Source organism: Mus musculus, chromosome Y, assembly GCF_000001635.26.
Source record: "Mus musculus strain C57BL/6J chromosome Y, GRCm38.p6 C57BL/6J".
NCBI classification, from domain to species: domain Eukaryota; kingdom Metazoa; phylum Chordata; class Mammalia; order Rodentia; family Muridae; genus Mus; species Mus musculus.
In genome coordinates this window covers 17,921,246-17,937,862 of record NC_000087.7, presented here as the reverse complement: position 1 = coordinate 17,937,862, position 16,617 = coordinate 17,921,246, and the positions used below count along the sequence as shown (strand labels likewise).

General features: G+C 40.5%; 1 protein-coding gene across 1 annotated transcript; it reads left to right on the top strand.

Annotated features, from left to right (window-relative positions):
- Nucleotides 1-532: 532 nt before the first annotated feature.
- Srsy (serine-rich, secreted, Y-linked) lies at nt 533-2,150 on the top strand. Its single transcript, NM_001371109.1, has one exon. The coding sequence runs from the start codon at nt 1,172-1,174 to the stop codon at nt 1,712-1,714; it is 543 nt and encodes a 180-aa protein (NP_001358038.1). The 5' UTR covers nt 533-1,171; the 3' UTR covers nt 1,715-2,150.
- Nucleotides 2,151-16,617: the final 14,467 nt, after the last annotated feature.

Genomic DNA, 16,617 nt, shown 5'->3' with positions numbered 1-16,617 from the left:
TCTACCATAGTGAGTCTAGGACCTTCTCCATCTGTCCAATTGGATTTGAAAGAGTAACATTCTGTCTTAATGTCTCAGAGACCTTCCATGTCTGCCCAAGGTGTACTAGAAACATCAATATCTTCCCAAGGGCTTACAGAAACTTCCTTGTTACCTCAAGAGCCTCCAGGACACTGGTTCGAAAAGGAGGCTTTAGGATATTCACCATCCAATCCAGAAGATTTTGGACTTTCTGATTCTTCCCAGGACACACTGGAAATATGGGCATGTAAGCAAAATAGTACAGAAATACCATCTGTCACCCAAGAGGTCATAGAAACTTTGTCAGCCACACAAGATTCTCCCAAATTACCAGCTCCTTCACCACTTAGTCTAGAGGCAGAAGAACCTCTGACATATACACAATCCATTTCTAAGAGTTCAGAATCTGTGCCAGGGACTCCAGAAGCTTTGGCATCTGTGTTAGGGTCTCTGTGTCTTTTGAAACCCAATGAAGGTGCTCTGGGCCCTTTAGTATCTGAACAAGGGATCCTGAGAACACCAGCATTTCCCCAGGAAAGTCTAGAACTTTCTCAACCTGCCCAGGGGCCTCTAAAACCTGTGACATCTCACCAAGAAACCGTGGATACTTCTTTTTCAACAGAGTTTCAGGGACTGTCCCTTTGTGCAGAAGGGGACATTATTCCTACCCCTCCTCATGAAGATGGATGGAGAAATTTCTCTTATCTCAAAAAGAGCCCTAGACGTTTGAAATCTAACCAAAGGATATTGAAACATGTCCCAATTCCTGAAAGGGATATCAGATACTGCCTTTCAGAACTTGATGCCTTAAAATGTATCTCTTCTGCCGTAAGTAGCCTCACATCTTCCAAGTATGCAGAAAAGGAATCCAGTCCTACCTCTACTCCTCAAAGGAGCATCTCCCCCTTAAAATCATCTCAATTGAGTTTCAGATCTAGTATCCTTTGTAAAAAAGGGCTCAGTCATTCTCCTCCTCCAGGAGATTGCCCCACACCTTCTAAATGCGGAAAACAAGACCAAGCCCTTCCTCTGTAGATCAAGAGGGCCTGAAATCTGTGTGCTCAAAACATGCGGGCTGCAAACACTGCCATTCTTCCAAAATTTGGGTAAGAGATTGCAAATTTAAGAAAGAGGTGTAAAGCTTAAAACTATGACTAACATAAACTTCGCCACTTCTGATTCTGCTAAAGGAGCCTGCAGATGCTCACCATCTCATGAGGTGGGCCTCAGAAGTCCCCTACCAAGCCAAGGCATTCACAGACCATCTAAGTCTACTGAAACCCCATCAGAAAAAGCCCCTTCTGACCAATGGGACACCAAAGCTTCCAATTCAGAGCATGAGGTTGACAAGCCATCTTCCATCCTTACAGAAGAGTTCATGCGAACCACTCTTTCTCATGAAGACAGCCTCAGGCATCACACCTTCCTCATGAGATTCCCAGACACGCTACTTCTACCAAAAGAAAACAGAGGAAAGCCTCTGTTTCCCAAGGAGCCCTGCAAACTTCCCCTACAGATCAAGAATGCATTGAGTCATCTCCAGATGGAGACAGTCCCCATAGAGGTGTGCAACACTCATCATCACCGCAAGAGGATATCAGCCATTCTTTTTCTACTAAGGAGGACTCAAAACATATTCCTAATGTCCAAGAGGGAGAGACAACTTCCAGAAGTGCAAAACGGGAGCCCATAGCTTTTGTGCCTATCCTATGGGCATTCATACCTCCAAAAGGGAGTACCACATTCCCTTTTGGAACATTCCCTGTTATGCGAAGATATGACAGACATACAATATCTCAAGCAGAGGATGTGGTACCTGCTCTCTCCTGTCCTTGGAGAGACCCATCATTACAATATGAATTTGGGTTCCCCCTTTGTGACCATTCTGTCCTAGGAGGCCACAAATATACACATCATTTGAAAATCAATCTCAACAGGATCGCACTGCAAAAGGGGAGTTGTAGTTCTTTCCTCTCCCCTAAAGGAGGTGTCGGACCTTCTCAATCAGACCAATGTGGACTCAGACTTTCCAGTTCTCACCAAAGGGACACATGCTTTGTGATCCCTGTTTCAGAAAGGCTCAGAATGCTTCAGGCTGAAATAGGTGGCCCCTCAAATGCTCCATCTAAGAAACTGGGCCTCACCGGTGCTTTTTATGACAAAAGAGATATCGAAAATGCTCTAGGAGGCTTACGACTTACTCCTTGCTTCTGACTTCCTCCTTCTGCCCAGGGACACACCAGAGCTTCCCAGCCTGCCAAACGGAACCTGTAAGGCAATCCATCTCAAGAGGGTGGCCTGGGCCCTACTCTCTCTTACTCTGTCATTTTCAGTTCTTTTTTGATACAGAAGCTGCCCTCATATTTTCCCTTTCTATGCCCCTTATGAACAACATGAATTTAGAACTTTTTCTTTTCATCAACTGTCTATCAAACTTACAATTTCCACTCCTAGCTGCCTCAGATGCACATTGAAGCATCATCTATGCCCCTGTGACTAAAAGCAGGACAAGAATCCCCTTTCTGATTAAGAGTAGCTCACAATTGTATCCAGAAGAATGTGCTATATAATTTTCACCTCATGAAGAGTATTATGTGATTCTTCTGAACATTGAGGACCTAGACCTACCTACTAGATCTGATCTAGTCCATGAAAAATCCACTCCCTTGATCTAAGGTGCACCAAGTGCTTCTTATTCTGATCTTCTGACCTAATTATTCCTGTCCAAGGATCAGGACCCTGGTTCCTGAAGTCCCAGAGCTTAAGAGTAGCCAGCACGTTAATAAACCCAGGAAATAGACATTAAGCTGACCAGCAAAAATGAGAAAGCCTTGCCATTTTTAGAAGTAGGCAGCAGATTTATCAGGAGAACTAGCTGGGAAATGTCTCCTAGCACACTGGAGATTGATTAAGCTGTTGCATGGCCTGCAAGATATGCGTGTTCTAGGTTCCCAGGAAGCCTCAATCATGAAATATTCAGGCCTTCTGTCCTCTCCACATCGACCCTTGATCTTGTACAGATACAATAGTCTTTGGCATTTCTACTTTCCCCAACATGGTGTGAACCTTTCTGCCTCTAAAGGATGGCATCCTTTATAGATTGTTTGTGGATACATCAACATTATCACTCTGTCAATGGGTCCTCCAAGTCCTGTTTCTGACACACAAACCTCAGAATTATCCCTTCAGCACCAAGAAGACTCACACTGTCCCCATGCTTGAAGTGGAGCTTAAATCACTCTCAGTGGCTCAAGGAGTCATCAGGTACACTTTGTCTAAATTAGGAATTTAAAAACACTCCAGGCATTCTTCTCTGGTAAGGTTCAGACCTACAGCTTAAGAACCACAGATCTTCTAAACTACTGTATGGACCAAGGGAACTTCTGATATGCCCATTCTGAACCAGGGATCCTCAGATCATCCCCAATAGCCTAAGTGACCTTCATCTTACCTGTCTAGAACCAATGTGCTGGGGCTGGAGAGATGGCTCAGCAGTTAAAAGCACTGACTTCTCTTCCACAGGTCCTGAGTTCAATTCTCAGCAATCACTTGTTGTATCACAACCATCTGTCATGGGACCTGATGCCACCTTTTGGTGTGTCTGAAGACAATGTCAGTATACCCACATACATGAAATAGAACCTATGTGACTCACAACTTCCACCAATAACTCAAGGGGGATTCAGATGTAACCCCTGAAATCAAATATGTTAGAAACTCCCCAGTATTGAAGGCAGCATTATCATATGAGAACCAGAAACCTCAGAATTTCGTTAATTTCCCTCAGAATTACCACTTCAGAACAAAGGTGTCACATAGGTCCTCAATAACTGAAGATGCCCTGATACATATGACATGATAAGCAAAGAACTTATCAACAGACCCCAACAACATTTTAAGAAAGCCACAATGTTGGCTCTTTTACTATCAGCATGCAATAGCATTGATGAAGATACAATGGGGACTCAGATGTACCCTGCTAGACCCAGGATAATTTATACCTCCAGCATAAATATCAACTCCATCACGTCAGGCCCCCTCAGATGTAAAGTATCCCATAACTTCAAGGGGGCTGACACCCAGTTGTTTTATCTTTTGAAGAGCACCTAAACCTTGCTTCCTCTAACCATAGTATCCCCTGACATTATGTGTATGCCAATGGGGTCAGCTGACCTTGAGTAAAACGCTTTATTCTTCCTCCTTCTGCACTGGAAGGGTCTGAGACATGCCTCTCTGATGAAGCAAGGTATAGAACTGACCTTGTGAGTGAGAAGTTTATCTCAAATATTCAGGCTCAGCTCTAGTGTACTTCAGGCTGAATCCTTGGTACCAAGAATACACAAGAGCTTCGGTCTTTGTTCATGGTGGACTCAGGTCTACCACTCAACTAAGAGCTTCTCCCTCAGACCTTATTGGTTAGGGAATACACTTTTGACCACCAAAAACAAACAAACAAACAAACAAAACAAACCTCACAGAACTCCAGATTCAAGTCCCATGGCCAATGTATAAAAACCTCAGCCTGGATTCAAGGCTCTCTTTAAGCTGGTCATCAGAAAGGTAACTGTACACTACACCCACACCTGTGTGCTTTCTTGTAAGTTTAATAGGCAACAAATCCAGGGACTTTGAGCCAACTTGTCAGAAGAAACCTCAGATTGCTGTCAAATCTTCATGGAGTCCTAAGAGATAAGAATTTTTTAGAGTTCTCTGAAGATATGGAGGCCTGGAGTGCCTGGAACAAACTCCTCTACAGAAGGTGAACAGGGCAACTCCCCTACTGTCCAACAGGGTTGAGGGACTTTCTACTTTCCAAACCTATAGTATTTTCCTTCCTGTGATGATCAAGGTCATAAAATGTACACCTTTGATGCAATGGGCAATCATAAAAATCCCTTCCGTTCAGGAACCCATGGGATATTTTACCCCTGACCAAGGAGAATTGCTCCCTCTGCTCAAAGTTCACAGAAATCAAGAGGAGGAGGCCAATCCTGGAACCTTATGCCACTTCCTTGTGTATAGTCACATGACATTGTGTGAAATCATCATTCTAACTCAGTTCTGGTTGGTTGAACATAATTCTTAGGAGGCAATCATGCTGAGGATACAATCCGAAGCTTTTCATGAATCATGGTATCTATATTTGGTGCCTTGCTAATTCAGCTAAGGATATGGATACCCCAGGCTGTGAAGAACTGTCAGAAGTTGTGTCAATGCTAGAACCTTATGAGCTAAGGTAAGCAAAATAATTTTTGCTCAAAATATTATGGGGAATTTATACTATGATCATCTCCCCTGTTACAAGGATATCAGCAACTCCTTTCTCCCCAGGGCTACTCACTTCTTCTACCTTTACTTAAGGAGGCATCACATATTCCCACTGAAGCAAAGGGAGCCTCTGATCATACCAGTTTGTCCAAAGCAGGCTTGGACATTCATTTAGGTCGAGGAATCCCACAAAGCTTGCTGATATTATGGACTGAACCTTAGATGTTTTTCCTATTGTTTCCGAGGTTTTTCCTTCAGTCAAGGTAAACTCTAGGTTCAAAAAGGTTTCAATGAAGAATCTTTGACATAGATACTCTGTCAAGGAAGAATCTTTTATTTTATCTTTGAATTAGGGAAATATAGACTCACCCTTAAATTTGACCGGGGATTAATACAAATTCTGCTGTTTATGGAGCCTACAGAAAAGCCACTGACATGAAAAACTCAAGCCAATGTTCTTTTTTTTTCTTTTTTTTTCTCCTCAAGGAAACTTTAAATCAACTTCTCTTGACTATGCTTACCTCAGAAAATCCACTTTTATCCATAGAACCATGAAGTCTATTCCTCTAGGAGGTCCTAAAGTTTCCCTTCAGACCTGGATGGCCAGGCATGCTCAAATTAAAGAAGGGATGCCAAACACTCTGAAATGATGTCCTGGGACATGACAGTAATTATATGAACCCTAATCTAATTTTTAATTTTAAGCCTGTCACTTGAAATGGATCAATTCCATTTTGGTGCCTATGCCTGGGATGCTGCTGTACAGCTTATGGAGAACATAGAGCTAGAGTTTACCAATCAATTTGTAAGAAAAATGCTCTGATTGTTGGCAAGCAAAACTCAAAGTCTCAGAACACATGGGTATTCTGGACTATGAGGACATTTGCACTTGATAAGTTATTTTTGACATCTTCCAATTTCCAAGGTAAACTTTTGTCTGAGGGATTCTGTGACCTTCCTTCTCTTCCTTATCCACCCAACACGTTCTCTTTCTCAAAAATGACATTCAAATATATGAAGTATATATGTGAATGTATACTTCAAAGTAGTTTTATACCTAGCTGGTCAGCCATATTTCCAAAAGTGACTCCTTCTGTAAACAATGTACCCTAGTCCAGTCTGGTTTGAGGTCCCATAGTCCACGTTACAAATCAGAGCAAAGTACCTGTGCCATTTGCCTTTAGGCAAGTCAATAGAAATGTAATAACTTCATTAATTCTGCCTAGACCTGGATAGATGAACAAAGTCGAAGAAGTATACTAGCCAGCAACAGTCATTGAAAGCCTTTGGAAGAAAAAAAATATGTTGCTGCCATGTTTCTTCTGAATGAACACAAACTATGAAAATACAAACTCTGAATAAGAACTGGAAACTTATGATCATGCCTGGAAACATTATCCACTGTATAAGGTACCAGGGACCTTTACCTTTGACAGAGGTGTATATGGCAATTTCACATTCTGCCTCAAGAGGAGTCTGCCCTCCTCTTTCAGTAGGGCCTTCGAGATTTCCTCTCTTACATGGGGCACACATTTCCCCATCATAACTCATTTTTTTTTCTCACTACACTTAATAGAATGTCAGAACTCTCCTAGGGCTAACATTGCCTTAGACCCTATTGGTCAAATGTCACCTAAAACATGTATTATGCCTTATAGCGAATATTCCTAATCCTACCAAGTAGCTTTGAATCATTTTTCCTTAAAGGGATGTGAGACCATGGGAGACTTATACCACTCATTCTACATAAAAGAGAATCTAACATTCCCTGTTTTCCCAGTAGGAATCTAGGCCTATTGTCTACTTCAATTCACCAAGTGGATTTTAGAACTTTAGTTTCTGCAAAGGGGGTCCTGGGAAATCAAAGACTATTGAAAGGGCTCTCAGAACTAGCTCCTGTGTCAAAGGGGCGTTTCAGACATCTACTCTCTGTTCTAGGACACTTCAGGTCCATCTGTGCAATTATTGAACCACCAGAGATTCTCTTCTGGCTGTGCCTCGCAAATACCCCTATTAACTAAGTTTGCTTTAAACATATCCATACAATACATTCACGACCAATGACACCTCACATTTTCTATCCCTTTAGATCATAGGACAGAAAATAGAAATCTGAAATTGGCTCTCATATCCTGTGCCTCAAAAATGGTCATCAAAATGCACCATTCCTATCTCTTATTCACAGATGTGTGCAGCTGAGCACAGCCTCGAGGAAACATCAATGCTTGCATAACTACTTATGTTGGGAGATTGTTGTGACCACTGACTGGACTCTCAAAGATGTTACACAGGGTATGCATAAGGGGGAAATACTTGGAAGCTAGTGAGGCAGAGGCTGAACATTCCTCCAGTACCCAATGAAGCCTAGAAACTTCCCCTGTTGACCATGGGTGAACTGGATTTTTCTGACCTGCAAAATATGACTGGGGACCTCTACTTTAGGAACTAAGACATTCACGATTTCTTCTCTGTTGAAGGTGGTCTTGGAACTTACCATTCTGAGAAGAGGTTTTCATAACTCCTCTGTTCCCCAGATTCCTCTCACACTCCTTGTTTTTTGAAGTAGCCAAGAGAACTAACCTGGGTGAGGCTGAGTGAGGTTCAGTCTTTTCCTTCCCCCAAAATTTGGCCTTGGATCTTGTCCATTTCTGCAAGGGAGGGGGGCGTTAACCACTGTGTTTGACCAAAGGAAGGTCACACTATTCTTTATTCCTAAAATGCCATTAAATATGCTCTTTTGAATAATAGTGCATGGTGCTTTGTATCCTCAAGCATTCACTTATGACCTTGAACTATTTCAAATGTATATTCTCTAATTAAGTAAGATTCAAGCCTTTCCCTTTTATAAGGATGACAGGGGAAATATATTGTTTTTCTCTGGTTTGTGGTCCCAGGTCATTCATATATATATATATATATATATATATATATATATATATATATATATATATATATATATATATATATATATATATATATATAATTATTGACTGGATCCTATGTTATGCTTTGCAATCCAATTGAATTGTTGTTGCCTATATATGTACATATTAAGACAAACTGAAGGCGGCAACCTAGCCAGGGACAGACATCCAGGCTGTTTGAAAAGGCTTGGAATGTTGTCTGAACTCACCCAGACTAAACACAGGATGTGGAACTTTTACCAACTAAGGAAGATTTGGAAGCTGAAGAGCAGTTGAGGGACTTCCTTTACTGATCAAGGTAAAAGGGACATTCATGCATAACAGGATGTTGCATGGCACTTACCCCCTCTCCAAGGTTTTTCTAATGCATACCATTGTACCAACCAGGTCTCATTATTTTCTCTTACTCCTAAGTGCCCAGTACTTCCTCTCTTCCCAAGTTACCTCAGTTCTTTGTTTTGTTTTGTTTTTCACTGAAGAGAATGTCAGACATTCCTCCTATGACTAAGCCTCCTGCAGACCTTCTCTATTTGCCCAAGATTGTCTAAAGTACTCATTTAGTGGAAATACCCTCAAACTTTCAGTTTCGTTGAAAGTGGGACTCAGTCATTTCTCTTGTGACAAGAGATGTCCCAAACCACTGCCTGCCAAATACAGAAGTGGATGCTCACAGTCATCCATTGGACAGAGCATAAGGTCCTCAATGAAGGAGCCAGAGAAATACCCAGGGACATGAAGGGGACTGAAGCCCCATAGAAGGAACATCAATATGAACTAACTAGTACACCCCCCCAGAGCTCCTTGGAACTATGCCACCAATCAAAGAAAACACATGGTGGAACTTGTGGCTCTAACCACAAGTGTAGCATAGGATGGCCTAGGAGGTCATCAATGGGAAGAAAGGACCTTGGTCCTGTGAAGGCTCTATTTCCCATTATAGGCAAATGCCAGGGCCAGGAAGCAGGAGTAGGTAGGTTGGGGAGCGAGGGGAGGGAGAAGGCATAGGAGATTTTCAGAAGGCAATCTAGGAAAGTAGATAATATTTGAAATGTAATTAAAGAAAATATATAATAAAAATAAAGATGCCCCAGACTAAGTAAGCTTTATGCCATTCCCACTGAAAAAGGTAGAATGATGTCCACTCACATGCAGTTCATTGTAGTACAAAAGGGGGCTATAATTACCTCCTTCAACCTCAAGGAACATAGACATCTAATTGCTTGCCAAGGGTGTATGTGCCATGGAGCAATGATGACAGAGACCTCAGGTTTGGATCCTATGGCCAAGAGGGTCTCATTTATTATACCTGTAGTCATAGGAGTTTCAGATATAGCCTCTTGGGATGCCCAAGAGTATTCATTCCAAGGGCACCTTAAACTTGACTTAAACTCATATTACCTCAGTGCCACTCTCTATTAGAAAGATTGCAAGGCAAACACAATTGCAACTTCACAGTGGGCTCTCACATATTTCTGAGTGTAGGGCAGAGGGCAGAACATAGAAAGAAAACTAATATGCATGTGATCTTCCTAGAGGTAGGTGTCAGAAATGCTGTGTTCCTGTCTCTCAGTTATAGATAGGTACAGATAAATACAACCTCAGGTCAGACAACCACTCTCCCTGTTGGAAGAGTGTGCTGACTGTTCCTTGTATTCTTCCCAATAGTATATACAATATATGGATAATGGAAGGTGGGAAGACTAGATGGAAGCAAACTATGCACTACCATTCTGTTCTCCCTCTACCCAAGATAAACTAGATTTTTCCCTTTTGCACAATGTGGTGACTTGATCCCGCTACTTGGTTAATCATGGTCTGAAACTAACTAACTTACTTTCTCTCTCTCTCTCTCTCTCTCTCTCTCTCTCTCTCTCTCTCTCTCTCTCTCTCTCTCTCTCTCTTCTTTCCTTCCTTCCTTTCTTTCTTCTTCTTTCTTTCTCTCTCTCTTTTTTATTTTCTTTCTTACTTACTTTCTTCCCTCCCTCCTTTTCTTTCTTTCTTTCTTTCTTTCTTTCTTTCTTTCTTTCTTTCTTTCTTTCTTTCTTTCTTTCTTTCTTTCTTTCTTTCTATCTTTCCTTCCTTCTTTCTTTCTTTCTTTTTCTCTCTCTTGCTTTCTGTCTCTTTCTTTCTATCTCTCTCTCTTTCTCGCTCTCTCCCTCCCTCATTCACTTTCTCTCCTTCTTTCTTTCTCTTTCTTTCTTTCTTTCTCTCTTTCTTTTTATTTCTTTCTTTCTTTCTTTCTTTCTTTCTTTCTTTCTTTCTTTCTTTCTTCCTTCCTTCTTTCCTTCTTTCTTCCCTCCTTAATTTCTTTCTCTTCTTTCCTTCTTTCCTTCTTTCCTTCCTCCCTTCCTTCCTTCCTTCCTTCCTTCCTTCCTTCCTTCCTTCCTTCCTTCCTTCCTCCCTCCCTTCCTTCCTTCCTTCCTTCATTCCTTTGTTCCTTTCTTTTTTAAGTATTTATTTATTTATTTATTATATATACAGTGTTCTCTATGCATGTGTGCCTGCACATTAGAAGAGGGCACTGGATACCATTACAGATGTTTGTGAACTCAGGAGCCCTGGGAGAGCCGTCAGTGTTCTTAACCACTGAATCATCTCTCCAGGCCCAGGTACTTTCTTTTTAAGCAAAACGGGTACAGAAGGTCATAGAAGTTGCAGATATGAACACATGCTACTCAACCTGTTTTCAAGGTATCTCACACCATCACCTTTGGATGAAGGGTCATCAGAATTTCACTTGGGATAGGTGGCTTTCATGACCTACTGCTGTTACCAACAATACCCAAAACCTTCCATTTCTGCCCAAGGTCAGTTATAATTATGAATGGAGTTTACTATTGGAATCTCAGAATTTTCATTTTTCCCAAGGGTACCAAAATCCAGGTATCCTAAGAGCATCCTTACATACATATGAGCCTCAAATATAACACTCCAATCATGAGCTTTAGATCATTTCGCTCCAAAGATGGTCTCTAGGAAATTATACTTCACTAATTCTGCCCTACATTAACAGAGCCTGAAACTTAGGTCATCTATCCTTCCTACCATCCTTCATGCAAACACCCATATAACTGATGATAAGCTTCAAGAGTGCTTAGAGACTTACAGTCATGCCTGGTGCATAATGCTTGTATTGCTGCCAGGCTTGCCAAGGTGTATGTGAAGATGGGACTCTTCTAAATTTTGAAGCAGTTCTACCTCTCCTGCTTAAGGTAGGCTAGGTCACTCCCTTAACCCTAAAGAGGTTGGGGACATTAAGCAGACTCTAATTCTGCTTTAATCTTCTACTCCTAAACATCAATACTTAGACCACTAATTTGTGTCCATTATATATCAAATGCACCCTCTGTATACATGAGGGTCCAATATCTGTCTTGTAAGCTTGATGGGCCTGAGATCATCTCTACTTGCCCCAGGCCCCAAACTTCACTTCCAGTCCAAAAGGTCTTCAATAATTACCCTCTCTGACCAGAAAGAATCACAAACTATTCTCTATCTGATGGAGGGCAAAAATTCCCATTTAACTGTGTCTCACTTCGAACTCCTCATTTGAAAGGGGCACCAGAATGAATCTTTTTGTTCCAGCGGTTCTCAAATTCACATCCTCTGTCGAAGAGGTCTATAAATGTCATCCAGTCATACCAGGGCTTCAGTGCCTCTCCCTCTCCCTATGGGAGCCTCAGACACACCACATCTAGTCATACATATTTCCTGTTCTCCCTCTGTCTATTGGGCAACAAAGCCTTCTCGAATGCCCATATTGGAATGAAATATTTCCTTTTATTTTCAGTGGTGGACTCATACCTACCCTCTCTTGTAAAGTGTAAATAGATCTTGTCCTATTGACTATGTGTGCCTGCTATATCCCAACTGTCTAAGATTACTTCCAAACTTCTTCCTGCTACAAATATTCGGGGACATTTCCCCATTCAAGAAAAGTGGCCTTGCTCTTATGTCATCTGACTAAAGGTTTCATAGACCAAAGATAACCATCCAACCTGTTGGAATACTGAAACAATTGCTGCCTGCTGTCCACACACGACATAAAATATGTGGATTTCCTAAATTCTGAAAAAAAGATTTGGAAGCTGATCAAGCAATACTGGAACACCCTCTTCTCCAGAAGGTATTTGCATTTTCTCCAATGTGAAATGGTCTTTCTTATTTATTGAAAGTAGCCAGAGATTTTACCCCTCTTACAAGTAGCTTTAGAATTTCACATTTGCAAAGTGTCACAGAAATGCTGCTTATGACCAGAGTGCATAAACTTCCTTATTCTCATGAAGTTTGCCACATTACCTCTTTGATGAAGGTCACAACTATCCTACTTCTGTGCAAAACTGCCCAAGCTCCTCCCCTATCTTACTTAGAAGATTTAGACATTCACAACTGAGAGTGCTCCAACCTGTGTGGAGCACAGTGTGTTTGAGGAAATCCCCCAGATTCACCATCATCCCAGTGTATGTCCTACCTATAACTTCTAATTTCCATGGTCTGGGAAGCACTGTTCTGACCTAAGAGATTTCAGAAAACTCTGGACTGAAATCTCAAACAGAAGAGTATCAAGGTAAGGGTAAATCCGATTACTATCTTTGTTTTGTTCCCTTAGACATAGACATCCTGGCCTCCATGCAGAGGAATGTGTGGATGGACATATATTTAAGGAAGACACTAAACCAGAAACTACTACATTACACCCTCTCAGAAGACTTCTAAGATTGTTGTCATGCCTACCAGAGACATTCAGATGATGTGTATTCTTGATTGTGATTTCATGTTTGGAGCTGATGAAGGAGTAAGTACCTGGAATGTCCTATAATTCTCAAGGTATCAATCAGTGTTCAATTTCTGCTCAATAGTGCTGCAGACAAAGGAATAACAGGATAAAACTATTCTATACAATCCTATGAAGCTCCTATCACCATCCTCCTATTTTAGAGAATCTTAGATCTATCACTAATCCTGAGACAGGCAGAAACAATTCTTCTCCTGCACATAGGGATACTGCATATGTCTCCCCTTACCCAAAGTATTCCACTTACTGTCTTTTACTGAATTGGCTTTTAGACTATACCTGAAATATTCCACTTTTCACCAAAGGATCTACCAGCCCTCCCTGATCTAATAGAGAGCTACAGTCCACCAATATCCAAAGGGTGCTCAGATATTCTAAATATTTCCCTGTGGGAGTAAACTTACTAAGTCTATTTAATTGGGCCTCAGATTCTTCTGCTTTGATCAAAAGGATTTCAATCTACTGACTCCTAGTTACCAGGGGTCTCAGATCTCATTTTCCCCAAGTGGTCATCAAATATGCCTTTCTGACCAATAATGACCTTGCAATGTTCTCCTCTGATGCAGACACGTAGACACGCCAACTCCAATTTTAACTCCCAAATGGACCTCCAGACCACCCAAGCTTAAAGTACCTGAGCCGAACATTAAGAAGTACAGCCCAGAACAAAAGCTCATTTCCTCAAGGCAGAAACTAAAATGATGTACTCCTCACCATTCATACCTAGACCCAGGAGATACACATATGCCTGAGAAGAAGAACTAGTGTGGAACTGTCAGCCAGGTTTTTGATGAGTACTCAGACTGCTTCCTGATCTGGCACCACATTTACTACAGTGGACAGATGCTCTAGACTCTGATGAGGAGTTGCTAGCTGTTAGGAAGAACCTGGAATGGGCTCCACTGCATGAGGTAGGCTGTGTCTTTGATCTCATGTCAAGGAAAGAACATGCAAATTTGAACTCTACCCAACCAAACATACTAGTTTACCTGTACAAAGGGGTTTTAGATTTCCAATTTCTCACAAAGATTCCCTCGTGTATTTCCCCTCTGACCATTGATGTCCTATCTATTTTTCATGGCTCATAGGGTCTCATTTCTTCCCAATGTCCAATACCTGCTCACTTCTGACCACTAGCCATACATCTCTGATTAGTGTTGGGGGTGTTCTCGGTATGACACTAAGTCCAACAATAGTGCCTACATGCCATTTCTGAATAATTGGATCTTAAATTCCACCTCTGTCCAAGTGTACTTCAGAAAGACCTCTGTCATTACATAGGGTCTCTATAGTAGCATCTTTATTCAACAGGCCTCTAGTTGTACCTTCTGGCCTAAGCAGGTCTTATACTTCACTTAAAGAGATGCCAAATTTACACAATGTAGACAAAGGCATTGAGCATTCTCATACTCATCAATATAACATTCCTCCCCTCAGGTTTGAAGTCTCCAGAGCAGCAAGGGGAGTGGGGAGTAGAACTCATCATCTTTAGGTCACTCATCATCGATGGATTGTTTCCAAACTTAGTATACAGACATAGATGGTTGAACACAAACCTGTCAGGCTGATAAAGAACTAGACATCTACTAACGTCCTTGGAACAATGTTCAGATGGCTGCACATCCTCCTGAAGATGCCACGGATGACATTGTTCCTTGTGATTGTTGTTCTCTTTTTGTTGTTGCTGTTTTCTTTTAACTTTTGAAGAGGATACTTTATTAGTCTGTTGCTATGTTAGTCATCTCCTGGCATTAGAAACCTACATGCCACTGCTTAAATGTTTTACATTTCCTACTCTTTTTGGAAAACACAATGTATGCACATCATTTTTTCCTATTGTTTCAAAGACATACCACTATGTAATTCAACTTTACAATTATAATCATTTTGACCAATATTCACATCAATATAAATTTTATGTGTAAAATTCTTCCTGTGCTGTGTTATTTTCCACCAGGTGACAGTTTCAATTGAGGTCATTTGGAAGATCGTTCCTTACTATGTGTCTTTAAAAGATATATTTTGGAGCTGAGGGGTATGGCTGAATATCTTCTGCACAATAAACACCTTCTGTAACATTACTATCTAGTGGATTATAAGTATCAGGTTGTACACAGTAGTAACTAAAATAATGAACAAGTTTGAGAAAGATTTTAGGGTGTAATCACTCATAGTATACAGAGAAAAAGGAAATCCTAGATATTAATCAAATCTATGCACACCAAATGAAAATTGTGGGTTTTGTGGGTTTGTTTTATATGTCTTTGTAGTTCGAATGTCCAACCTTTATGTCTTAAGTGAGGATTGTAAACAATGCTCAGGGTGTGTGTGTGAATTAAAGGGCACCATGTCTTTAGTGTTTAGATTAATTTCACATATAATTATGTCTATCTGTCATCTATATATGTATGTATGTATGTATGTATGAAGTAATGATTGAATGTATTTATGTAGATATATATGCAACTATTTCTCTATCGTCTACCTATCACTCTCTCTCTTTCTATTTCTCTCACCCTCTTTCTCTGTTTATCACTTATGCATGAATATATGCATGCATGTAGCTAGGTAGGTGTGGTAGTTTTAATGTAATTGGTTCCCATTCTCCCATAGGATGTATTAGGATGAGTAACCTTGATGGACTAGGTGTTTCCTTGTTGGAGGAAGGGTGTCACTGGAGGAGGTGGGTGGTCTCACACATATTCAAGTTATGCCCAGTAGGGTTCTGTGTGTTTGCTGTCTCTCTGTCTTTCCAAGAGTAGCTGTGATAGAGTGTTCAATGATTCAAGGAGGGGATATTGGTTAGATGGCATATAAAGCAGGCAAGACACATTTACATACATGGTAGAAGAAGCAAGCTTTAAGAAGCACAAACAATCACACACACAAACACACACACACACACACACACACACACATTTGTTGGACAGTGCAAAGCTTCAACCACTTTCCATATATACACACATTTGGTGGATGGAACAAAGCACCAACTTTATTTTTCTCACACTGCTTATATATCTCTGCACAATCTTTCAATTAGTATAAAATTTATACTGGTTACTTTCTATTTTCTTCTAGTGAATAATTATGAGTATATATGAGGAAAAGCATCTTCTCACTATACTTTTATGATGAGCTATTTATAAATTATGTTTATAAATATCCAATATTATTCCCAAGAACCAACACACATTTCTAACTAAAAAACTTGTTATAGATAAACAAGTTGTAAGCAAGTAAGGTAATTTTTTTTCAGCCAGTTTCTCTTACAGGTAGACTGAAATTTGCTCTTATACAGAAAGGACTAGTTTTTATCTATCTCAAAAATTAATTTTTCAAAAATCTTAAAAGAATCACAAAACTAAACTTTTATATAAAAACCTATCATCTCTTTCTATTTTGAATCCTCAGGGTACACATCTGTTCATTAACCATATTTTTCTTAAATCATATCAGGAATCAGAGGGAGGAAATAGGTACAAGGAAATAATAATCATCTGAACACCAGCCTGACTTTGAAACAAAAAAGGCATTTTTTTTTAGTAATTCTTTCCAAGATCGTGGTTAAAGTATTAATCTGCATCAGCTGCAATCCTTGAGAAAGTTAGA

Bases quoted from the DNA above. Each gene is read 5' to 3' on its own strand.
- Srsy (NM_001371109.1), top strand. From the start codon at position 1,172: ATGACTAACATAAACTTCGCCACTTCTGATTCTGCTAAAGGAGCCTGC.